Raw genomic sequence first — 27,013 nt, forward strand, 5'->3', positions numbered from 1 at the left:
ATATCAAGAGTAGAAAGCAGACGGTTATATGTGACCTTTTTAGACATTACAGGAGCGCATGACAACGTAGACCACAACATTTTGTGGGATATTCTGGAAGAGGAAGGCTTAGGTGATGATTGTCTACAGCTTTTAAGAGAAATTTACCTAGAAAATACTGTTTGCATTGAATGGGAAGAGATGAGGAGCGAGGAGAAAGTTGACATCAACAAGGAACTGAGGCAGGGGTGCCCTTTATCCCCACTGCTGTTTATGATGTACAGGATGGAGAGGGCACTAGAAGGAAGCAACACCAGGTTTAATCTTTCATAAAACAGGTGGGTACAGTAGTAGATCAGCAGCTTCCAGGTTTATTTTATGCGGACGACATTGTGTTGCTAGCTAACAAGCAAAGTGATTTGCAACATCTGGCTAATATCTGTGGACAGGAAGGCGAGAATTTAGGTTTGAAATTTAGCGTTAGAAAACCAGGCGTTATGGTATTCAATGAAAACAGTGAACAATACAACAGTGAACAGTGGCAATATAGGGCCAGGAAATACCTTGTGTAATAGAATATAAATATTTTGGTATATGGATAAACGAAGGCAATAGATATATGGAAACACAGGAAAAAGAATAATAGTAAAGGGGAAGCGGTATGCAGCCATAACGAAGCACAGAGCGCTATGAGAATACATTAGATACGAGGTGCTCCGGGGTATGTGGAAAGGTGTAATGGTTCCAGGACTTACTTTTGGAAATGCGGTTGTTTGCTTGAAATCAGGAGTACCATTAGGACTCGATGGCAATCATAGGTCAGTGGGACACCTCGCATTGGGCACTCACGAAAGACTACAAATGAAGCTGTGCAGGGTGATATGGGCTGGACAAGTTTTGAAGTGAGGGAAGCTCACAGTAAAATTGATTATGAAGAACGACTGAGGAATATGAAAGAAAGTAAATGGGCTGGGAGAGTGTTGAGGTATTTGTATAGAAAAAAACATTGATTCACAGTGGAGGAAAAGAACTAGGAAGGTTACCAGCAAGTATGTGGCCTGTAGGGTGAGCAACACAGCAACAAAGAATGTCAAGTGGAAAGTCAGAGAGGCTGAGATAATCGCATGGGTGGCGGCAATGGAAAAGAAAGCTGATATGAGTAATTACTGAAGAGGAAAAAACGAAATCAGGACAGAAACAATTTACGATAACTCAGAGGGAAGCTCATTACTTTTCGAAGCGAGATCAGGATGTCTTAGAACACGCACCTATAAAGCGAGATATAAGAACGAAGAAGAAGCATGTGCTTGCTGTGGTAAAGCTACGGGAACGATGGAGGATGTTTTATTAGAATGTGAAAATATCTGCCCAGTGGTTGATTTAGGCACCCCTGGACTCCTTGAAGCACTTGGGTTCAGCGAGAGCAGGGGGGAAAGTAAACATCTCTGCAATAGAGATTAGTAAGAGGCGATTGGAAGATTGGTGGAAGAAAAGCAGGTAAATGACAAGAAATGGTGACATACAAAAACAAAGTTCACAATAAAGGGTCAGAACATTTGGTTATGGGAATTTATCGTGGGTTTCTTTCTTTTTCTTTTTTAACCTAGGTAGGACATTAGGCAGTATAATAGCAAGAGCTTGGTGGCACAACCCACCATGCCGTTCAAAAGGGGACCCACATAACATCCGTCCGTCCGTCCGTCCGTCCAACCATTAATCCAGTAAACTAGACATATACACAGCCAACGTTACTAGACTAGGTTAGGTTCTAGTAACGTTGTACACAGCGACAAGAAGTGCTCAGGGCGAGGCTGGCATCGTCCTCTACACTTCTTAATTGTCTCTGTGTATGCATTTATTTCGCTGGTTTAATTATTTGTTCATCATGTACCCATTAGCCCATCGCTTAGCCTTAGTACGGTGTGTGGTGGCACTTTCTAATAGCCGACGGTGGCACTGCCTGGCAATGCACAGGGCAGGCGTTGCCTGCCCTGAGTCGGAAGGGATCAGGTTCACTCACTTGCTGGCATCGAGGTGGTTGTTTATTAAATTATGAGCAGTGGGAAAATAGACCACCCATGCACAAAGCGGCATCAACACTACGAGTAACTGCAAGGTCCGTGACGCATGGAGGCACCCTACTTTTAATAGGTCGAGCATGCAGTGTCTTGCGATTCAGCACCGTTTTAACGTTAAATAAAAGGTTCTTTATTCTATGGTAATACTTCCGCTTGCTCTGCAAGGTGTACCACGAATGATGGCTGAGGGACACATCATTGAAATCCGCAGCGCGTCTCTTTTATGCCACTCGCGGGTTCATGAAAGCCCCGTCTTCACCAATTCCCTCAGTGCGTAGGATCTACATAATTCGTAAAATGAAACAGGAAGAAGGGTAGCTGCATGTATGTTGGACGGCCGACGCACAGGCACGATCCTATGGGCACAAAGCGGCAGCATAAATTGCAAGCTCCGTGACACGGGCCGCATATCAACGGCATTAGCGTTAACACCCCGACGGGGTAGTGCGTCATTTTGCACTGGGATAAAAGGTACAGGAATCCGCGCATGCATATCATGCACCGCTCGTCAGCCGCAGAAGTTCGGTGAACCCCGCACCCCGGAGGTCGACTCGGGCGAAAGCGCACTCAGGCGCACTGCTCAACGCCTCTCAAGGAGGCAGCAGCCATCTATCTCCCCCTAGTTGTGGGTCATCTAATAACACCGGAAGCGCGCATCGTTTTATTAGATTCCCGTGCGTCACAAAAACCACCTCCATTTCCTGTGCATCTGTCGTTATATCGCAAAAGATAGAATTGGCAAGGCAGGAGCGCACGAGTTTTGTATTCTTGTTTGCACACAATTGTTTCTACCTGACACCGGGGCAAGCTGCCTCGAGGTTAAACCGTGTAGAAGGCCGGAACTCTCTAAAAAAATCCAGCGCTAAATTTATTCATCAAGTGAGCTGCTGCCCGCACCTCTTCCTCGGCGCTTTTTTCATGACAGCTCTGGAATGTTTAAAGGGAGTTCGCATTGTGAACAGAGCATCGGCGGCATTTGAGCGGCATCATACAGTGTGGGACGCAGTCGGGCGAGTCAGCCACCGTAATCCGCCCTCAGTTCCGCTCGCACGAAAGGCGATCGCGTCGCCGTCCACGCGATTCGTGGAAAGCAACCCGCGAAGCGCCTGGAACAGGAAAAGGCGCACAGCCGCAGGACGGCACCCCTCGCCGCGCCAGCCGGGAAACACGTGCGTGCGGAAAAACACGAGTAACGACAGCTGCGTAGGTGTGTACACAAGCATGGCAGCTCCAGGATGGGGCACCCTGACGATCCCGTGCGGTGCGCATATACGCGGCATGGACGCACGATCACTTCCAGAATTTTGCGTTTCCTTTTTTCGTCTTTCTTTCGTTCGGGAGTGCTTGCATTTTCAGTGCCGACAAGAAAAGAGACATCGACGCGTGAGTGCCATCGTGCAATGTACGAGGGGGTGCTGAGAAGTTACTGGCTTTGCTCCCTTCCAGATAAAATAGAAAGACGAGTGTGAGGGCATATGACAGCCTACTAGTATAACTTTGCAAATATCAAACATTGGGCGAGAAGTGTCCTTCGTACAGCACTGTCAAAGCCTGGATATCTTGTATCAAGACTGGGCAGTTTGCCGTTGAAGATGAACCCCGCAGTGGACGGGGCCCCCTAACCTCAGCTGAACCGGAAACATCCGATGCTGTGCCAGGAGCTCATTGTTAAGGACCGGCGAATATCTGCCAATACTGGACATCTCACGGGAGCGTGTTGGGTTTGTTATCTCGACTATCCTCGACTTGCGCAACCTTTCAGCAAGAGGGTGCCGAAATGTTTGAACAGCGAACCAGAAGAAGGAAAGATAGTTGAAGCATTCAAAGGTATTTTGGCTCATTCTGAAGCTGCGTAGGACTTTTTGGCTAGGTTATTGACTGAGGATTAAATCCACATCTATGATCCTGAAACCAAGGAACAAATGAACGGTGTCGCAGTGGGTTTCTGTGGCCGAAGAAGTTCCGTGCCCAGAAATCGGCCAAAAAAGTCATGGCGTTCATTTTCCGGGACAAATACAGCATTCTGTTGGTAGACTACCTACCTCAGAGTGTTACCGGACAGTATTGTGATAACCTCCTGAACTAGTTGAAAGAAACAAGACGAAACGCCGAGGAAAACTGACCTAAGGGATTTTTTTTTTTTCACGACACTGCACCTGCGCACACGTACAACAGTGCGTGCGGCTTCCCTATCGAACACCCTGGGTTTCCTATTGGTCCAAAATGCCCCCCCCCCCCACCGGCCCCAGCCCCTTCGGACTATTATCTGTTCTCGAACTTGAATCAACATCTGAAGGGGTAACGTTGCGAGGACATTTGTGCCGTCAAATATGCTGCTGAGAGCTCGTTTGAGGCGCAACAAAGAGATTTCTATTTGAACGGTATAGAAAAGCTTCAACTACCTTGTACAAATGCATCAGCCTCAGGGGACAACGTGTTGACTAAATGTGTTACTGTTAAAACTCAATCTAACGAAGCCTGATTTTACGAAGTTCTCGATCTAACGAAGAAATTTCCATTCTCCGACAGGTACACGTAGGGTCCAATGTTGTGATCTACCCGAATTAACAGACAGACAGACTAGAAACTTTAACTGGTCCTAAGGGACTACGTTGTGGTAGTCGCGGGCCGCACCCGCGCCGGGGACGGAAGACCGTGATCTTCAGCCCTGTCGCAGGCCCTTTGGACAGCCCGAAGCTGGACTTGAAGGTCGTCGCTCTTGACGGCTTCATCCCAGTCTTCTTGCCTGTTGAAAGGCGAGTGGCGCAACGCAGGACATTGCCATTGCCATTGTGGTTCAAGGTGGACCGTTCCTCGCCGCAGTCTGGGCAGCGGGGATCCACACCCGGAGTGTAGTGGCTCAGCCTTGAGCGAGACGGAAAGGAGCCCGTCTGCAGCGTTCTCAGCACCGAGGCCTGGGGTCTGCCTAGCTTCGGGTGAGGAGCCGGATACTGCCTGCGTTCCTACCCGAATTAACGAAACTAATTTGGCCGAACTCCATTTAAAGTTTTTTTCCTGAAGTAAATGAGTAAAAAAGCGGTGATTTTTTTCTCAGTTTGACAGAGACGGGTTTTCTTCGGGCATGCGTCCTAAAGCTAACGCGTTAAAACATCTAGGCCCCATACTCGCGGCCCTAGCTTAATTTTGGCGAGGCTGCACGCCGCGCCCATGCACGGAACTGCGGACTCAACACCGCCTCGGTAGGGGCGGCGGTGGCTGCTTTCGTTATTTCATGGTTTATGCAACAGACGGCTGGATTAGCGGCAAATCTGATGCTGCTGTAGCTTGTGTGTGTCGCTACGTTACAATTTTAGATTTCGAAGGGCCGAAAAATTCCTTTCTCGATTTTATAAACTTCCCAATTCAACGAATCAATTCAAGCGTGGTCATCACTTCGTTAAATCGAGTTTCAATTGTATTTCATTCATAACTCTGGCTCTCTTGTTTCTGGTCAAAGCTAGGAACTCATCAGCACCCCCTCGCGTAGCAGCGTAAAGAAAGTGATCGGGGCATTCGACCTATCACTGGATGGCGCATTCACCTAGAAAATAGCAGAAGTAGCGTAGCGGCCCGAACTACCTGCCAGCCCGTAGTCCGGGCCGCTACGCTAACAGAGCTAAATGCAGCATCGCGTCATCGCCTCTGGAGGCAGGCCAATATGCCAGCTGCACAGCGGGTGGCAGCTGGCAAGAAAGATCCGAAAACATGATGATGACAAATATGTATTTGTTAAAAACATCAAGGGATACGGTATCCAATCCTGAATGGCGTCATGCGAGTGCGGAGGTACGCTGACGGAGGGTTTGGGGCAGTAGGCTTCGAGGGACAAGGTTACACCTGTTGGCCTGGTGACCACAACAATTAATAGTTTGGCACCGCGATTTTTACCCCGACAAAAATCCGGAGGCGGAATATGCATCGACAAAAGCGGAAAGAATGTTAGTGAGAGATACCCGCACCTTACACGCACATTCGCGTCCCCGGACGCAAACTCCGACAACCACTGCGAGAGGAATTCATCTGCGCGTTCAGTGACCACTGTCGCGAGATCAAAGCGCGAGATCTGCTAGCTGGTCGAGAGAAGGCACTTCACGTCGCCATCGTTCATCTGTGCGGCTTCTTCCAGTCAGAGTGGCGAGCGGAAAGCAGGAAGGAAGTCTCGAGGCCAAACAGCCGAGAACAAAGGGGCGCGCTTGAGCGAGAACGAAACAGTGGAACCTGTCTTCCGCCGCCTGTCGCCAGCTTCCGCGGCTGGGAACCACATGCACTTCCGGGCACTGGGAAAGTACGGCGAGCTACCTCCGGGACCCCGTGAGGGTCCCGTAGACCACGAGGGTCACCAGGCAGAACTTGGAGCAATTAGGCCAGCTCGTTAAACACAGAGCTCGGTAATTGCTCCCAGGAATTTGGCGGGAGGGTTATTACATACAGTGAAGCTGCAGGTACCTAAGCCAGCTGTAAGTTCCTTAAAAGTCGAGAGTGGATAATTAGATTCGCGCAGCGCGCTGAAAGTGCACCTAAGATGTAGCTTCGCTAAAGGAAGGCTAACGAGCTTTAAATTTTGTTAAATCACAGAAGGATGTGAGAGATTTCAGTCTAATCTACAGGTCTCTTCGATTTGGTTGGACTTTCACACTAGATCAGAAAGTTCAGCACTTTTGCTTTCGTTATTCTGGTGCTTGTTTTCAAAACAAGGAAACGGCTTCGTTTACGCAGCGGCAATTATATTTACGCATCGTAAATGCACATGACGAGCTTCTACCTTTCGTCCTATATACTCCTCGTCGTTGCCCATGCTGTCACGGCTCATGCACTACAAGAGCATCATAATTGTGTCAAACGTTGTTGCTACTTTTCCTCTTTGGCAGCACTGCGTGCATGACGCTTGGCGAGGAGGAAAGGGCGCGCGGCGAGCCTTTCCTCCTCTCTGACTTGCGCGATCCGGCGCGGCGTTGCTTGAAAGTATTGCTGTCGCGTGCTGCGGAACGATTTCGAGATGCTTTAGGTCGTACTTTGTGAAATGTACGCATTGACCGTTCATATGAGGTCGTCAGGGAAGCCTTTCGGTGCATCGGTAACTACAGTACGCGGAAATCTCTCTTAGGGACGCAAACACGTGACATGCATTATCAGCCGCGGTGTGTGTGTGTGTGTGCTGTGAACTATTTTGCGTGTGTCGGTTTTAATTCAACGAACAGGACCGGTGTCTCTGTATTACCAGCATGAAATGGTAACTCTGCTCTCTATCCGATCGCTTGGCGTAGGGACTAAAACATAAAACGTAAGAGCGCATGCTCGTGTACGGCCAACCTAAGGCAACCACGGAACATCTAAGCGGCAGGCGCTGTTAAATAATTGTGATACACCGGCATCGTTCTCACGCATTTCAAGTCTAGTAGGCTTGAAATCACTATATGTCTACGCTAGCCTTCCTGCATAAGGCCGATGGCGCTGCTCAACACAGCGATATACTGCGGTTGGTGAACCAGCATGTTACATATAAGCTATGTGCGTCGGCATTGCCCTGTAAAGCCATAACATATGAGAGGGATCGCATAATAAGAATGCGATAACTATTTTTGAGGACAGCATTTCCGTAATACGCGTGATTGCGTCGTAGAGAACGGAACGAACACAACCGAAAAGAAAAAGAAAATCGGTTGTCCTCTTCTTCGAAAAAGAAAGAGAAAACGGGCTAACGCCGCAATGCGACCTCGCGTAGTTTATAGATCGCAACGTTTATAGATCTATAAACGTTGACCAGTAGGTCATTTGTCCCCCGCCCACACTTATTAAATGGCACTGTTGGCTGCACACTGGCAAATCCAACAAAACGACAGCTGTGGCCAAGTCTAACTTAACCACCTCAGAAAACACAAAATCAGCGTTGCTTTTGATAATTTACCGGTCTGTAATAATCACTATTGCCATTTTAGCAATTTTGTCGCTAGATTTAGCAACTTTTTTTTCTTTCTATTTAGCGACCGGCGTCTTTTTTAGCAACTTGAATGAAAATTGGCGACATTTTAGCGACTTCGAAGGTGGGAAAGTTGCTTCAACAATGTCCCTCTAGAACGCAGTTTATCATTCAAAACGAGTACGTAAGCGGCCGTGACTTGCTGCACGACGAATAGGCTTCGTGCATGATGAAGCAACGGTTGCCTTCACTGTGGTAGTCTTCATGCTGTGCTTCCCAACCCGGTGGTCATCACAGACTTCACATTGCGCTCGCAAAATTGATGTTGTTTTCATTCTTTACAAAACCGATATGAATGGGTGTAAACACTGCGGGTTCTGCGGTATTACTAAGTGCAGTCGATTGGTGAACGTTCCCAAGCGAAGGAGTAAATTAGTTGGCCAAAACCAATTGGAAGAAATTTGGTGTTCATATTTAGAACGCAGCAGGCGAATAACAACGGTTGGCTGCATAGAAAGGCATAGATATCGGAGCGGCTGAGCTCGCTTACGCAAATCTGAACAAATGGCTTCCGTTTCTCACGGCTTTAGGGCCAACTAATACTTCAAGGCGGCTTTCAGGTAGATCAAGGGCGGAGGCTTAGTATGTACCTCGTATGAAGCTCGGGTAATTGTCATCGCCTTGTTAGCAAGCGGCCAGGCGCGTTCCGTAGAATTTAGTTGTGCCACGAACGCTCATTAACCAGAACATTTGAGGAATAATGTAGACTAAGTGCTTTTTTCTAGTAAAAAAGCTAGGTTATTTGTGTTCTCTTGAATCGTGTTATATTTGCAACCTTACAATCTCAAGGCAAACGCTGAACTTAAGCTGTCATCATCCATTATAAAAATATACTAACAAGGTAAGAGCCCTCGACACCCTGCTGTCAGATTCACTGTTTTATCGTCATCTACACACACAGCAGGCAAACATGAAACTACTAGTTAAATTATTCAGGTCACGTTAACCTATAATATAGTGTTCCAAAACGCCCACGTTCCTTTAAAATACACTTGACAGTCTCAGCGAGAATTTTAACATTTTTGTCTGACTTTTTCTTCAGAATTTAGCATTGCTTATTTTGGCACAAAATCGGAACATACAAGTGTCTGCCTATATCCACAAAGCTAGCAGGGGATCCATGGCAAAATAGGCATACAAAATAGCGAAAGGGCGGGGATCTACATCACATGCGCATGAAATATTCGGACATCCAGTGAGGAATACACAAACTCAGGCTTCGCACGAGAACTGAAGTATTCAAGACGTATACTAAATGACTAAAAACTACTCATTTTTTATTTCGTGAAATTACTTCATAATTTTTTAGACGTCTAATAAGTAACGCTAAATGATCGCTCAAGATCCTTACTTGATATTATTAGAAATTTCATTCCATACGAGAGCGCCACAAAATTGTAGTGGCTTTTCATTTTAACGGCTTCGGCATATAGGTAAGCTAAACATTAGTTTTTCCAGCCCTTGTGTTCCTTTTGAGTGTCGTGAAGCCACTATTCGATATAGCGTAATTAACCTCTCGTTCATCATGAATTATGAGAACTACTCATTGTAACTAATGCGCAACGGGGTCGGGGACACGAGAACTTGCAGTAATTCTACTTGTTGTGTGCAGACAGATTTGATAGCTAAATGTGGGAAGACTAAACTACAAGTCTGCTCGGGTCTGTGTATTCCGAATGCGTCATAATCACAAGAGCTCGTTTCTGTAATCGTATTAATAGCTGCAAATATGTGGGATACGTATTCTTCCAGGAATCATTACAGAGATCAGCGACATGCTTCATAAAGTTTGACAACACTGTCTGAAAACGTCCCCTTATTTATGATTGATAATCAGCTCTCCCAATGACAAAGACAAATCTCCCTGACACATTTTCAGCCTATTTTACTACAGCAGTAATCCGCAATCCTATAGATATATAAAGCCCACACACAATGAAACCAAGGAAAGCATGGGGGAAATTATCTGTGGTTGAAATTTAAATGTAGAAAACGATGAGGGAAAAGGGGAAATGAAAGTGGACGAAAAGATTACGCCGTCGGTGAGAGCCGAACCCACAGGCTACGCGTGCGTTGGTCTACCAATTGTACTATAGCGACGGTTATCAATCCATCCAATAACTTGGGTATGTATGTTTACTAGACCTAGCCGTGGGAGTGTTAGCTAGCGCCACTCGTAGCCATGATGGGCGGACACCCAAGTTAGCGGAAGGATTCATGGCCTCCGAGATTGCGCACGCTGCCAGGTTTTTACTAGTTTTACTAATTAGCTTACACAGCTAATTTCCCCGATGTTTTCCTTGGGTTCGTTGTCTGTTGGCTTTCTGAGGACATGATTAACAAAAATCGGTCGCATATATATATATATATACATATATATAGGGAAACGGGGCTTGCACGCCCCCCCCCCCCCCGCTATTGCCCCCTCGCGGTGTCTGTTCTAACGAGTCGAGGCGCGAATTAGTGCAAATTACAAATACTGATAAATGTATGAACTAAAGCTAACTCTAGTAGGCCGAAACATTTCAGTTTTCAATGGTTAAAAACCCCTTGTGTTTTCCTTCACTACCCGCCGCGGTTGCTTTGGCGTTGTGAAGCTAAGCACGCGGTCGCGGCGGTCGCATTTCGATGAGGGCGAAATGAAAAAAACGCCCGTGTATATCGTGCGTTGGTGCGTCCCCCACTATATACGACGTGCCTCATAATCAGAGCGTGATGTTGGCACATAAAACCCAAAAAATTCATTTTTCCTTCACGAAAATTACTCTTCACCGTAACCCATGAAAACTTGTTCTGTAGCACAATAGCTTAGTTTTTACCGCTTTCTTGTGGCAATTCCTGCATGGATCGGACAGACAGTGGGCGTAATGCAGACAATTCCATCTGGAAAGGAGCCAATTCTGTTGGAACTGCGCAAGGTTCCGCATTTCACAGCTACATGCACGCAACGAGACACCACGTACACGGAGACGTTCCGAGAAAACTCACCAGCCGGGATTTCGCTCCGTCGTTTTTTCGCGCGATTCTCCCGTATCAAAGCGAACTAAAAGAGGTCGGAAGAAGCCCAACAAGCCGTAAAAGGACATACCGCGGATTGGAGACACATGCGCGAGGCACCGCCCACGTCCTCTATCCCCGGCAGTATAGGAGCGCGTGCGATGCGGAAGTGCGATTAATACAGCATGGCCGTCTGTGCCGCTCCCAACACCCACGGCTTCGCGCTGCAGCAACTGAGAAAAGCACGCGCAAAGGACACAAGAGCCTGCTATCCTTCGGGGACGGCCGCGCGGAGGAGTCGAACTCGCAAAAGAGAGAGAGAGAGAGAAAGCAGGACGAGCGGTTGGATACGGCGAGACATACGCGGGTTAAGATGGAGGTAGCTCCGGAAATTGCGCCATGTCCAAGTTGAGGACGTCGACGGGTGGCTTCTCCGGACATAAATACGCGGAAAATTACGTGCCCGACACACTGCAGGTACGTGCGGGTACATGCGGTGAACAACGGTCACGACATGCGCGGACAAGCAGAAAACGAGAGGGGCCAGTTTTGGAGTCCCTCGTGTAAAGAAAAAGGAAAGTAAAAATAAACGAGAGGGAAATTATTAGCCGGTACCACCGAGGTATCGTAGGTGTAAAGCCAATTAAAAACAATATATTGAAGGGTCGGGTGACCAAAAAGTACTTTTAGAAGTAAAAGCCAATTATACGAGAAAAAAAATGTCAGGAAAGGCTCCAGATTAAGGTCGAATACGTACAGGCGTTAATAAGCATTGTATTTGTCATAATATTACACTGTTTATGAGGCGGCGTGGTGTAACTAACAATTCCGCCTGTTCCTATGGTTTATGTACATTGAAGTGAAAGAAACGATGATGTGATGAAAGAGTGTGGGGATGGTGAGCGCTTGCCGCGCTCTGCGGATCGCCAGTGCAAGGCAGCGCGGCCGCGTATCGAAGCAACCCTGCGCAGGTGCAGGAATTCGTGTCACCTGTTACATTCCCTTTCTGTTACATCTGTGCGTGTGCGCGCGCGTGCATGCATACATGCGTGTGTGTACGGCGGCGTGCGTGCGTTCACTGCCAGTAAGGAATTGAAACGAAGGCACCTTCGAGTCCACAGTTCGACAGTGTGTTTGCCAAGCAAGAGAAGTAACGGTGCCTTCCCAACAAACTCGCTCCTCCCTCCTCCTGTGCCAGTATAACCCAACATCTAACACGGCTTCGTTGAAATAAGTTTTCATTCTTCCCTCTCATCGTTCCGTATTAAAAGCTACCTCGTCCGTCGCACGGCCCAAGCCGATTCGTCATACAATAAATAAATAGAATTCCGGCAGATACCATCTCAAGATGACTATAGGCGTCAATGGGATTAGCACGAAGCGACGTAGCGACACAGTGTATTGCCACCACCGATACGCGTCATGTATATATTACTGCAGCCAGGCTCCCCTCTCGCGCCTCCCTCTGGACACGCTGCGCCAACTAGCGTGTCGCGGGTTCGATTCCGCCCAGCACCGGATCAATTAAAAAAATTTTTTTTTCTTTTGTCACTGAAGAGCGGCACACACCCAGTGGCACATACCTAGTGACCCAAGTTTGCATGAAATGGTTTCGTTGAAAACAGCGGCCCACGCCCAGTGATCCAAGTTGGCGTGAAAACGGGTTCTCTGAGGAGCGGCACACCAGCCCAATGCTCTGCCCATTAGACCGCAGACTCGGTGATTCGAGTTCGCGTAAAAGAGGTTAGCCGAAGACAAACAGACATACTGACAACTGGGTGAAGTTCCCGAAGTGTGCTAATCGTATTAAAAACTGTTACTCGCAATAATTGTCATTTATTCCACTAATCCGTGGCCTCCCTAAACACTACAAGTACGATTGAAAGTATAACAGTGCGACTTTCTGACGAGAACAAAACCAACAACAGACAGTCAATGGCTCTGTCCTCGTCGAAATGTCATGCAGAACAAGCTAGCCCAATATTACGGGTCATTACTTAACTACGGATACTTTGTAGAAGCAGTGGAATGGGGAAACTCGCTGTGAAATGCACGTATACCATTCGGCAATCGTGCGTTTGAAATGATGATCTCATCGACGAAGCTTTCGTTAGATGGAGTGCGTATCAATCAGCGCAATGTTGAGTTGTTTTTGTTTCTTTTTCTTTCTCTCGAAAAACCACTGCAACAAGGCACAAATCTTTACACTGCTCGCAGCATTTGCTCGCGCAGCACAATTCCCCGCTGATGGCCTCCATCGGGGCGAGCTGCTTGCCCGGAGGCGGCGGCGTGTGGCGGTTACACACCGGTCGTACTTCAATGCACGTGCAAGCGCGCATTGTTCCAAGACCAACCTGCATATGTGCAGAGCACGTGAAAGATACGAAGGTTGTGGGTACCCTTGGCGAACGCCACGTAGCCGGCGACTTTGATTTCTTTTGCGCGGAGTTCAGATCTGATAACAGCAACACGCCAGCGTGTGGACGAATAAACTTAAAGGCTGCCCCTTTGTATCGGTGTGGTGACAGGAGTCAGCTTGCCATACATAAAAATAAATTTATTACAAATTTTTTATGTCCTGACAGATGCCCTTCTCCACCAAACATACAGTCTAGCCTTGTGAGTTATCTTTTGCATACGCGTAGTAATACGGTACCATCCGCGCCTTCTGTTGAGAAGCTATCCGCGACGAGTACAAACGTGTGCTTTAAGCAAACATGCGCCCGTTTTCGTATGGCATCCATTCTTGTGAAACACATGAATCGTGATTTTCGCGGGCGGTGGCTCCCTCTAATGTGGCGCGGGCACTCGCCAAGGTATTGCCGCTTCCGCTATGGTCAGCCGCAGCGAGGGAGGGCAGGGAGGACGAACGATGCGTGGTTTTCGCTGAGCTCCCGCCACTCGGGAACACTTGCTTCGCAGGACGATCAGCATGGGTGTTTCTCGGAAGCAACACCGTGAGTTGCCACTTCGATGCATTTTGTGTAATCAGAGAGCTAAGGGTCGAGCCATACGCCAAGCTGTCCGAACAGGATGCATACGCACAAACGGTAGTCCCGCCCCTGTGCGAGTGACATATGACATAACCACACTTGTTTACGCTATCCAAGCAACTACAAGCGAAGCCAGAGGAAATGGTGCGAGCGGGCATCCAAAGCAGGAATTAACTTGTGGCGATTCAGCTTTACGTCCTCTGAAATTTTACTTAATCTTGGAACCACGCGCACCGCTACACCGCGACATTACACCTTGTACTCCCCTGAGCTAAAATGTACCGACCAGGCATTCCGTGATAAAGGCGATTTCCTTCTCCGCCGTATACATGTTGCGAACTTTCCAGTACACTCATCAAATGCAATGGTTTAATGACGAAGAAATTCATTTTGTGTTTCTGCGAGCCTGTGGAGCATAAGCTTTTCCTCACTGCCTCCGCTATACTAAAATGCAGCGCGTGGAAGCCCAAGTCACGTGCCAGGCTCCCCTATACACAGCCGCCGCGGAAGGAGACACGACCCAGAGACGGGCGGGTCTGCGCCCAGAGCTTGTCCGCGCCCCACATGCAGCGACACCATCCGCCCGCCAATAAAACCATATGGCCGGGACAGGGCGTGTTTACAAGGTCTGGCGAGCGTCAACGAGGGGGGGGGGGGGGGGGGAGGGCGCCGTGCCTCCCCATGTGCTCGCGTCGCCCCGAGTTGAGGCCAGCAGGTGAGCGGAGAAAATATGTAGGGACTGATGCCGCATTTCCGAGCACACGCGAACTCAATACCATCGTGTACAAGTGTCGCAGCTGAGGCATGCGTGGAGAAAAGGTTTTGCATACCCGATACTAAGCCATACTTACAGCTCATACGGTATCCAACGATAATCCCCATGATAAAGTGACGACTCATCAGCGATCGCTATGTCATCGTGCATATATTCCTTGCGCATAAGACTCCCACAGTGACAACAGCTTCAACGCAAATAGCAGGCGGGAGTCAACACAGAAATGACTAGATCTCGGCTTAAAGAGGCCGTGGGGATCGGTCAAGAACGCAGCCATATAGTAAATTACGACTCAATCTTCCCGTACATACATAAGCACGCATCAGCAGCCTTTCTAATTAATCTGTGGGGGGGGGGGGGGCTAATTTTGTAACCGCGTTTGAGGGGGGGGAAAGTGGTGACACGCGACTTGCGACGTACAAGACGGACAGAGAGGAAAGATGACGCGGCTGCTATAGATGACGCAGAGACCTCTCGGTGACTAAACGCTCAGTGGCGAGGCCGTATATACAGCATGCTGTGTGTGCGTGGGTGTGCCTGTGTGTGTGTGTGTGTGTGTGTGTGTGTGTGTGTGTGTGTGTGTGTGTGTGTGTGTGTGTGTGTGTGTGTGTGCGTGTGTGTGTGTGTGCGTGTGTGTGTGTGTGCGTGCGTGCGTGCGTGCGTGCGTGCGTGAATGCATCAAGCAAGTAATGGAAAGAAACCTCGACGAAATTACGAACGAGCCAAGCACGGGCGTTTGGTTTGGCGGCTAATGTAGCTGAACCCTGAAAGACAGTGCCTTTGTGAAAAACGGCTACGAAAGCATCAAGTGCAACTCTTTGGAACAATAAAGGTCATCCGTAACGGAGTTTCGCGTTCCGCAGGTGTGCAGAGGCCGTGTAGGAGGGCTCCGGATCAGCTTGGGCCATTCGGGACTCTCTTGCATATCGCCCCGCGATGATCAGCATGTACTACGGTTCTGAAGCGGGCGGAGGACAGCGCTCGTCGCGGCTGCGCAGCCGCACCCATCTCGCTCTTCCCATGCAGTAATAATGGGCTGTTGAATAAACAAATAAATAAATAAATAAATAAATAGGAAGGGAAGGAAATTACTGTGATCGCACCGTAACTGTCTCGCGCCGTCGCCTGACACCTGAACGGCGCGCTCAACAGTGGGAGATGGCGATATAGGGGAGTAGAAGGAAAGTAAGAGAGGTTAGCAGAGAAAATAGAGTAAACAACCTAGGGGACTATATTACATATACACAACAGAGCGACTATGCAGACGGTTATTCGTAGTGCGCTTGTGGAGCGACTTCCACGAGTGTCACCCGGCCCCGCACACGTAGAGCGGCCGGTGGCGAGGGCCGACTACACTCGACGCAGTCACGCGGGATGCGCGCGAGTGGGTCGGCACTGTGGGCCCGTGCGCGCGGTGCCTCGAAAGCGCTGCGCCGCAGATCCATGCAAATGTTCGACGGACATCAGCACAGTAGTTGGCGCTGTGCGTCCTCCCGTGTCACGCAGTTCCCTCGCACACAACCCAACAAGTACGGCGCCGCTGAGGGGATGCTAAAGAAAACCGGCCACACTGTGGGGCTCTGATCACGGCGAGAAACCACCGAGTCGCTCGAAGTTCACAGTCGAATAGTTACAATAAAAGGAAGCAAATGTTCCTGCTTAAGCACACGCAAACACTGGCTACGCCGAACGTTACTAGCGGGTCAGTTCACAAACTGCGCCTTGGAGCGCCGCGGAAACACGACCCGCTTCCGTCACGTCCACCACCCCGCGGCAGGCAACGGAGAGGACCGAACAGGCAGAGAAAGCAGCGAAGCCGGACAGGCATGCGTATCTGGCGCAGCAAACAGCGCCAACTTCCAAGATTAGACGAATATGCAGTGCCGGGACTGCGATTCACCCGAAGCGACATCATTTGAAATCCGTGGGATAGGCCCATGCAGTGTACTTAATGGCCTGATGAATGACAATGAGTAAGGCACTGGGAGACAAAAGAGGAGGACCAAACGGGACGGCCAGGCGCGCTTGGGGCGTAACACACCAGAGCGCGACTTTTCCGAATGAAACAATCGGCAGGTATTAGAAGCCTTGAGGATCCGTCGCAGGTGGACAAGTTTTTTTTTTCGTTCACTTTCATTTGCATTTATCATCTGCACTTCACTAATAATAATAATAATAATAATAATAATAATAATAATAATAATAATAATAATAATAATAATAATAATAATAATAATAATAATAATAATTTTACCGCTTTCCTAGGTTTCATTGTCTGTTCGCCTACTGTGATTGTGACTAACAAAGATCGAGCCCCTCGGTTCACCTTCTTTTAGCACATTACAAGGAATGTAAGGAATACTGGAATGAAGAAACAGCGAGAATTAAAAAAAAAAAACGTGGGCATGGCGTGGTATAAATCCGTCTACGTTCACGCGATCAACTGTATTTTTCTCGTAGCCAACATTCATTTGGGGACGCGGGAACCAATTTGTTCATTCCTCATCGCGATAGAGGAATGCGTACTGTCGATTGGTTCCTAAGACAGATTGTGCCGCCTTTTATTTTTCTTCGACTCCGGAACTATGCATTCTTGTGCACAGTCATCTACGTGAGGATGCGCAATGCCTTGCTTGAGTTTTTCGTATATTGCTGCAATAAGCGAACTCAACGTGTAAAGGGCTTCTGACAAGAACTGGTTATGATTTTTCGCATGTTGTCAGTTTTTCTTTAGATTATTTAACTACAGTTTCAAGGGAGAAAATGTACAAATGTTTATTAGACGTCCGGTTGCCTGCACCACTTTATAAGGTTGCTATACCTTGGAGGCCCGGGGCGGAATGCTTTAAAGAGAGGTAAGAGAATGTTGGTAACACCAAGTATATCAAACGATTTTTTTTTTCAAGCTGAACATACGAATAATTTCAATAAAGGCGTGGTTTAAACAAAAATGTATTTTCCAACCACGTACCGTGAACTGCATTTTATGCAGGACGCCTCAGACTGTCGAGCATGTCTTCAAAGACTGCTGGGACCCTGTCTTTCCCTAGGACATCCGTGACAGGACTATACAAAAGGAGCTGCCAATAAGACTACTCGGCAAGAGGTATCTGCCAGTAGAAAGTTACGAAGACGTGCCTTAGGATTTCATAATGGCCTCCATACTGTACGGAAGACCAGAATAGCCGTAGGAAATGCTGATGTAAACGCCCGTCCAGTCATAGAAAACTTTATTGAAAGTGTCGTTTACGTACGAGAGGCTTACCATGGCTCTTCCAGAAAGAACTACCGGAATGGGTGGACATTCTAGAGCGCAGCTCTTAGGCGCCCGTTCCTACGTGAGAGTCGGCGTCGTTCCTCGGCGTAGCAGAGCGAACGAGCACAGCGAAAGATGAGAGCGAACGAGGAGCGCAGCGGGTGATGAAACAAGAGAGCGCGAGGAGGAAAGTGGAGGGGGAGGCTGCAGTGAAAACATGAGGCGGGAAGCGGAGATTGAGAGTATGGCGAAAAGGTGAGGAGGAAAGTAAAATGCCACTTGAGACTACGAGGTGGCGCTATAGTATTTGTAATCCGATTGTATGCGCGACACAAATTGTGTAGTACTTTCTGGAAGTCCTTTAGAAGAGTTAACTGCTGGGCTAGTTGGTGATCTTGCATACTGAAAAAAAATTTTGCGCCAAAAAACACAACACACACAAGAAAGACGTGTTGAAGAAAGAAGTGTGTTGTGTTTTTTGGCGCAAAAAATTTTTTCAGTTTCTGGAAGTCACGCGGGCACCAGCAGTTACACTGGAACCTTCGGCGAGACATGTACAAAAGCCGACGCGCTTGACCAGCAGATGAGATTTTCGACGATCGTCCACTCTGCTCGCCGCCATCGTTGTGCCTCGAGTGTTACTTGTTTTGCAGCACTCCGATTCGTTTGCAACGCGCCGCACGAAACAGATTGTCCGCGCGAGCCAATATATCAGGAAATGAAAACACGTATAGAGCTGCACTCAAATGTCGCATTAGGGAGTACCGTAATCGTCGGGGAACTTTTTCGAGGATTTAGTTGCGTTCATGACCAAGTCTTCCCTTCTTTGTGTTGTACTTGTCAAATAATGAAAAAATAAAACCCAGATCGTGACCTAATGGTCAGAGCATCGTGCGAGAAGACAGCTTCGATTCACCATTGGTCACGCATTTCTTACCGCAGAGTGCCTGGAATGAGGCAAGGAATGCTTCATTGAAAAAAAGAGGCAGGGCTAGCGAAAGAGACGAAAGTGTCATCTTGCAACCTGACGACTACTCGAATGTGATCGGAATTCTGGGTGCCAAAGAAAGCTTTTTTTTATTTTTCTCTTTTTTGTTTACAAACGCGTCCAAGCTCCTGGATAAGAACACCGCGGGCGGAAACCTGCCCACTGTTTAGCGCAATAAATGTACGGGTCATCGTGTCAGCGCTCCATGGACGGCGCTCAGCCGAGCCGGGCAGCAAAACGTGCCATCGTGCGGCGCACACGGAGGCGAGCGGGCGATAAACGGTGCACGCGATATATTTGCATGCAGTCCATACAGGAGGTCGACGCTCGGCTCGCAATCGAGGACGCGTGCAACTTTTCCTCGCATTTGTTCTCTCCCGCGCAGCGGCGACGATAGAGGTCCCGCGGGAGGAAACCAGTTTTCGGGCCGGCAGGGCCCGGCGGTCAGAACAAAGATCACTGCACGCAGTGACAATCGCGAGCTGCCCCGCGACGGCGGGTCACCTCCGTGCATGAAGGAAGCTGCGCGAGACGCTGCCCCTCCTTTGCGGCACAATGTGTGCGAAAACAGATGCAGGAAGCGTACCAGTAGAGCAGACTACTAGCGCCCGGTTTTGTTCCGCACATTGGTTCCGGTGGAGCTCGCGGCCAAACAACAAAATTCTGTAGCTGGTCGACTTTCGCGTGCAATTTTGAAAGGAAAATACTGCTTAGTTGTATTCCTGTCTCACATTGCCGGGTTGTTATGAAACAAAAACGTCATTAGGGAGTTTTAGAATAGGGGCCCCTATAGTTTGGGGCCCCAAAGAGCTTTGCGGGTGTTAGCGTTGGGGCACGTAGGAGTGAAGAGTTTTAGAATAGGGTTGTACGTTTGCGGATAGCGTCTTGCGTTGACAGCGCCACTATGGCGTCAAAGAAAAGCTATTAGAAATAATTAAATAAAGTATACCATTTTATGATAGGAATCATAATTTTGACTTGCGTGTATTCGCATTTAATTACAATTTAGAGGCTATTCTGTAAGTAGCAAACAATTAGTTGCGTTTAGTTTTGAGCAAACCAACTTTACTAGCCTTCACCAGCCAAGCTTAGCCGTGTTAGGCCTACGAGCCATAAAATCCACAATCGAATTCAATATCAGCGGCGTCTAATGAGTCAATCTTCATAACACACGCTAGTTGAGAGAAAGCGATAACCGCAGTCACTTCTCCTAGCTTGCGAACTTCACGCGTTACCGCGAATCGAACCCAGTTTGGTGCTAGGTTAGAGCCGTCGCTTCGATGGGTGCCGCCATGTTTGCCGACGCAAAACTTTTGGGGCCGCTATTTGGGCTCCCGCTAAATCGGTGAAATAGCGTTCCCAACGCAAAACCCAAAGGCAGTTTGCGTCTAGCGCATGCGCAGTGGCTTCGACGCTATTTCTTTGGGGCCCCAAAACGTTTGGGGCCCCTATTCTAAAACTCTCTATTAACGAAGGACAAGAAGAACAGACAGAACAAGCATAACCCGAAAACGCCGGAAAGGACCCGTGCGTGCGTACGCTAAATGCTATAGGTCGCCTAACGTTCTGCGCATGCGCAACGTTGGTCAAAGGCATCACAGGGCGCTACACCAACTGCGCGGAGGTGCCCGAATAAAATCAGGAAAGAAGCAGAGCCAATACGACGGAAAGAAACAGCGCGTCGCCCGTTCCTCAAAGGAATGCACACGGAGGCAAAACGAGCCGAAGAGTTCGTTGAACCTGTGGCGCGAAAGACGCGCCAGGGGGCCGAAAACATAGTCTGGAAGCCGGCGGACATCTCGGGAGCCACACGCGAAGGGATAAAAGAAGCAAGGCCCCAGGGTAGGATTCTCCCGCGGCTGACACGAATGGCGCATTGCACGAAAGCTTCGCGTCGCGTGCTTTCGTGTGCACTCCTTCAAACTGCACGATTCCTCGCACAAGCGCTGCTCGGGTGTTTCAAAGGAGCAGTATATAAGAGGCAAATGAGCGCTTTCCACCACTACTCGCTGGCAAACATCCGAATAAAGAAAAACAGACAGCTATTTTTCACGCGGGATGGAAGTTACGGGCCGCAGACGAAGAAAGCGGGAATGCCACGCGACGTAAACGCCTACACATGTCAAGCGCGCCACGGCGAAATGCTCACACAACCGTGGGGCAAGTTCTTCAGAAGCGACAATCCCGCGCAGAACTCGCACGCACGAGAACAGAACTCGCGGCACGAGAAAAACACAGCCCCACGGGCACGAAACAGCAAGCTTGTTTCTACTTGCATAGCATAGCCATTCTGTAGTTTGAGAATGACTCGCGAAAGGTGCACATTTTCTGCAACGAAAAGAAGAGTAACGTATTGTGCTGGTGCTGCGTGGACTCTCAGCATGCTTATGACGGCCACGCAGATAGTTTTACTCGGTGGTATTAGGATGGCATCTGTGCGAAGTACTTAACCACCGCCGCTCGTTCGTACGGCGAAGCCGACGTCGCGGTCGACTCAGGGACCATCGTGCAACGGAGAACGGACCTGCAGGGGTATATCAGGTCAAAATCCTCCTAATTCGCCATGCTGCCAGCTCTGATTGGCTCAAAAAGCGGCTATGTCTTTCCTAATTGGCTTGAAACGTCATCACGTTCGTTGACAGCAAATGAAAATTACCTGTGCGCGCTGTGTTCTTCTATTGGCCTAGTTGTGGGTAAACTTATTTAGTTTTCATTACTTTATCTATAGTGTCAGGAAATGCACAACTACGACGTTTTCGCGCGCACACACACACACACACACACACACACACACACACACACACATATATATATATATATATATATATATATATATATATATATATATATATATATATATATATATATATATATATATATGCTGACGCCAAAGGTGATGTAATATCTCAAAATAACACTTTGCGCATTTGGATCAACAGCGCGAATTGTTTGATTATGACAGCAATCATTCTCGAGCGATGCGCGAAAGTTAAGTTGTCTGCAGCACATTCTCATGTTAAGTCACGATTTGTCGCAGACTACGCATGCCTTGCCTTATGTTAGTACTGAGCTGACGCTGTCTGCTATCACAAGGCCTTACAAACAACGAGCGCATTACTATTACGGCAAGGCACCCGGTATACCTTGGCGAGGCGAACTGAACATGCACATGACAGTTATATATGCACAGGAAAAGGTTAACTCGTTATATTGAATACCTGGCCAGGAAGCACAGAATATCACAAAGTGAAGTCAACGATTAGTCAGTCTATAGAAAGGTCGACAAGGAGGTACGGAAATGAAGTGACACTACGCAGGAGCGCACGACAATGCCAGCATACGGTGCACCTGTGTGGATGCGATCCATCGCCGATGGTTGCCACATTCGGACGTAGCCGAGACGCTCACAACGCACTCCGCAAACACAGGGCGTTTGCCTCGACGACAGAGGAGGCAGGCGTTGCTTTCAAGCGACGCCCTTGAAGAGGACACCTGGAAGGAAAGGATGCCAGCGGCCGCCCTTGAAAGTAGGCTACCCCGTTACGCCCCCCCGTGGACCAGCCAGCACGGCCCTTGGATCACGGTCGACAACCCGCACGCGGCCCGACGATGACCAGTTACGTGCACCAGCGAAGGAGCGTGCGAAATGGGCTGACACCCGCCGTGGTGGCCGGCGATGGCGTTCCGCTGCTAAGTAGCGGGTTCGAATCCCAGTTGCAGCAGCCGTACTTAGACGGGAGCAGAATAGAAAAAACGCCCGTGTGCCGTGCATGGGATGCACGTCAAAAAACCCCAGGTGGCCAAAATTAATCCGGAGCCCCCCACTACGGTGTGACACAATCAGATCGTGGTTTTGGCACGTGAAACGCTAGAATTGAATTAAATATCTTAATTTTTCGAAAGGCAGCGTTATCAGGGTCAGAGTGAAGAGGACCCGGGAGGCTCACGACAGCCGCCCACACTAAAGGCAACGCCGGCGGCTATGGGAAGTGACCAGGTGACTTGAATTACGGCTCGTCCGCGCTGCGCGCTACCAGCGTATGCAGTTCAGACGCACGTTATTGCCCGAACTGAAACAGACAGGAGCGACAGCAGAAATAATGCAGGACGCGCCCCACATTCAGCCAAGTGACCAAACTGCGCGCATGCGCAGTTTGAAACGGGCGACGCCACCTTCTGCGTGGTTGCTCACTGTTGAGAAACAAGCTGCGTCGGACACTATTGGACAGAATGCCACGCAGAGCTAGGATTTTATGCGTGTCTGATGCGCAGCAGCGTAACTACGAATCAGTGCGCATTGATGGAAGCACACCAAGCGCTGCGTGTACCACGCACGGGTCCCCCGAGGAACGGCCTTCCCGACAAAAGCCAGACCCGCCGAACCATGATGGCTGCAAATGAGCGAAATGGGGGAGGGAAGCCATACGGGTGCCGCCTGTGTATACAAACTGAAAATAACCGACGGCAGGCACACGAGTGCAACGCACCAAGGGCGGGTTGTGCTGCGCCGCGGAGAGACACCCGAAGCACAAATGGTGCGTGCGAGGGTCGGCGTCGGACGGGCCCCGTCCGCGACCGGCAGCGTCCGAAAACACCGCGCCGGGTCACGCAAACCGGCCCGTCGGACAAGCGAGCCGCTTGTGGACGACGATTCGAGCCTCGCTTGCGCTCCAGAGGGCGCACGATGACCGCCGTTCAGCCGCTTCCTGCGAGGGCGGCGACAGCGCGTCTTTCTTGCGACCGCCAGTGTCGAACGGCGGGAGCGTCCCCGACTCGCGCACGGAAACGCCCGAGTCTGCCGCGACTGATACGCCCCTCGGACAAGTCCTGTGCTTTGTACGCCACCTTCCCGCTCGATATTTTGCCGCTTTTCTAGAGAGTGACCATTTTTCAGAGGCAACGGCTGAAGCCAAAGAGTCGAAGCGCTATTTTAACATCCAGGGCCCCGATTTTCTGGCAATTCCTTTTCCGATGCTATTACTCTGCGCCCTTTTCCGCTTCGTCAGTGGTCAGAGCGACGCTCCGCCCGCGTTATCAATGCGATCAACCGGTCGTGAACGATGTACGATAAGAGTGGCATAGAATAGAGCGGAAGGCATCGCTGCAATATCGCCAGCCTACTTTCAGCTTGTTAATTACGGTGTAACAGTTCCAAATATTTTTCAGTATTTATGAACAACAAAATGTGAAATCGCGGTCAAACGTTCCCAGGCCACAGATCGCCCGAGCACGTTGACGGGTGGCGGAGCTCCTTAAGTAACTTAAGCTGTGGGTGATGAAAAACACTGCCCATTTCCCTCTTCAGAACCTTGGAGCCGAATACTAATCTCGCTAGAGGGCACGAAGTCAACGTGTTCGCGCACGACGTGACCTGGGGAACATTTTATAGGGGTCTGTACACTACTATAAACGTTCACGCTTTCTTTTTTTTACCCAAAAGTGGAAAAAGAAAAGGCGCGATGGTTTTAAATGCGACCATCCCCCCCTCCCCCCCCTTTTGCTTCACCGAATGCCCAAGAGCGGCGTCGACAAAGCGCAAGAGGTTTGCTGCCGCAACCGTATCGAATCGCATGTCCAGGAATTCTGCACATTGCCCCTTCGTCATCCTGTGGAACTTGACGGCAATGCATAAGCGCGTAAATGAATGGGCATAATTTTTCAGAAATTATATGTCAATGTATCGGCCGAGTATCAAGTTTACTGTTAGCAACAAGCTTACTGTTACTGTTAGTATCAATAAGTACACTGTTAGCAATAGCCTATAAGAACTCAGACAATATTTTTTTTTGTTTTCCCCATAACGCACTAATTAAGGTTAATTACACAACTTTTTAATTATTAGCTGAGGACCCCACGTACGATAAGCAGATTTGTAGAGCACCTTCAGAAACCACGGATCGAGTTGTTTCCATGACGATACGTCTCGCGTAGTCCCTTTTTTCCGGGTTGGAAAGAAATCCCGCGAAATATGAAAAACGTCACGTGATGGGGTGTTTGCGCAGTGGCATTGTGCTGCACAAGCGTGCGTTCGGTGAACAAGGTCGGCTGCATCGTGACTCGCAACGAGGAAGCGGCAGGACGTTCTTTATCTCATCGGCAGCGCTCGGCCAGCAGCATGCATTTGCGCCATCATCTCACGAAAGCAGACCTTGTTCACCGAACGCACGCTTGAGAGCAGCACGATAGCATTGCGCAAGCGCTCCGTCACGTGGCCTTTTCTTTTTTCATAATTCGCGAGCTTTCTTTGCAACCCGGACAAAAAGCACTACGTGAGACGTATCGCAAAGAAACCAACTCGATCGGTGGTTTATGAAGGTACCCTACAAATCTGTGTATCATACTTGGGTCCTCAGCCAATAATTAACAGGTTGGGTAATTAAACTTAATTAGTGAGTTATGGGGAAAAATTTGTCTGAGTTACTAAAGGCTATTGCGAATAGTATGCGTTCGGTTCAATTCGCTTCCGACGCGACTTTCATTTTTAAATTTTTGGCTCAAGTTATGTAGGACACCCTGTACATGATTTTACTGGAAAAGCATTGAAAGTTGCAAATCTCGCTATATATCATCATCATCAGCAGCAGCAGCAGCAGCCTGTTTTATGTCCACTGCAGGACGAAGACCTCTCCCTGCGATTCCCAATTACCCTGTCCTGCGCCAACCGATTCCAACTAGCGCCCGCGAATTTCCTAATTTCATCGCTCCACCTATAGTCTTCTGCCGTCCTCGAACTGCGTTTCCCTTCTCTTGGTACCCATTCTGTAACCCTAATGGTCAAACGCAGTTATCTAACTGGCGCATTACATGACCTGCCCAGCTCCATTGTTTTCTCTTGATGTCAATTAGAATATCGTCTATACCCGTTTGCGCTCTGATCTCTCTCGTTCTGTTTCTTAACGTTATGCCTAGCAATCTTCCATCGCTCTTTGCGCGGTCCTTAACTGGTTCTCAAGTTTCTTTGTCGCTATATATATTGCAGTCATAAATACAAATTGTGTCGAATTGCGTCATCTGAGTTATCATCGACCTGAGTTCTCTGCCCACATGCCCTGAACCTTTTTTTTTTTTTTTTGCCAGAGCAATTGCGTGCTTTGTGGTGTGCAGACCTCGAGGCTGAACGTATAGAAGCTGGAGGCGATCGCCACAGACATCTCCTGGCCTACACCTTGCTTGAAAGAATTTCTTGCTCAGTTAGTCAGCGAAACAATGTTAAATGGACGACCGATGCGAAGAGACGCTCGTCTTGTTATTTGTTTATGTGCAGCGATCTTGTAACGGTTCGGAAAGAAAACCGTTCACATTCCAAACCGTTACAAGATCGCTCCCCCATATCGGTACCTATTATCCATTTAGTGCTCAAACAAGGAATGTTGTAGTAGCGCCCGTTTATGCTCCAGCAACATCCATTGTTCGACCCCTTGGAGTCTCGTCTCTCTTGTACCTGTCTTGTTTGGATACCGTCCGCTTAACAAGCCTTGTTGCTCGCGGTGATTCTGATCCTTTTAGCGGGACGGTAGTCGCGATTTAAAAAAAATTAAATTATGAGGTTTTATGTGCCAAAACCACTTTCTGATTATGAGGCACGGCGTAGTGGAGGACTCCGGAAATTTCGACCACCTGGGGTTCTTTAACGTGCACCTAAATCTAAGCACACGGGTGTTTTCGCATTTCGCCCCCATCGAAATGCGGCCGTCGTGGCCGGGATTCGATCCCGCGACCCCGTGCTCAGCAGTCCAACACCATAGCCACTGAGCAACCACGGCGGGTAGTCACGATTTCCGATGATTAGAAATGGGGAAGGGGGCGTTAGGGGTGTGTGTAATATGAACCACTGCAAAATGACAACACAGCTAAGCGTCGGCGTAGGAAACTAGATGCTCGCAATGGCGACGAAAAACCGCCACCGATTGTCTGCCCCCCCCCCCCCCCCCCCCCCCCTCTCCGGAGGGCCGCGTTCAAAGCATAAAAGC

At 48.9% G+C, this 27,013-nt stretch overlaps 1 protein-coding gene across 10 annotated transcripts in view; it reads right to left on the reverse strand.

Annotated features, from left to right (window-relative positions):
- Window positions 1-27,013, reverse strand: part of DIP2 (disco-interacting protein 2) — a 349,848-nt gene that overhangs the window by 171,295 nt on the left and 151,540 nt on the right. Inside the window, exon 1 of one of the 10 annotated variants that reach the window (XM_065449305.1) lies at window positions 22,392-22,425. The exons of 8 other annotated variants lie outside the window; for them this stretch is intronic. In XM_065449305.1, coding sequence (XP_065305377.1) covers window positions 22,392-22,410 — 19 coding nt within the window. In that variant the 5' untranslated portion in view covers window positions 22,411-22,425. Of the gene's footprint in view, window positions 1-6,819; window positions 6,933-22,391; window positions 22,426-27,013 lie in introns of those variants that run through there. One more of the 10 variants, XM_065449314.1, reaches the window with a different exon arrangement.

The sequence above is a fragment of the Dermacentor albipictus genome, chromosome 1 (genome assembly GCF_038994185.2).
Source record: "Dermacentor albipictus isolate Rhodes 1998 colony chromosome 1, USDA_Dalb.pri_finalv2, whole genome shotgun sequence".
NCBI classification, from domain to species: Eukaryota; Metazoa; Arthropoda; class Arachnida; order Ixodida; family Ixodidae; genus Dermacentor; species Dermacentor albipictus.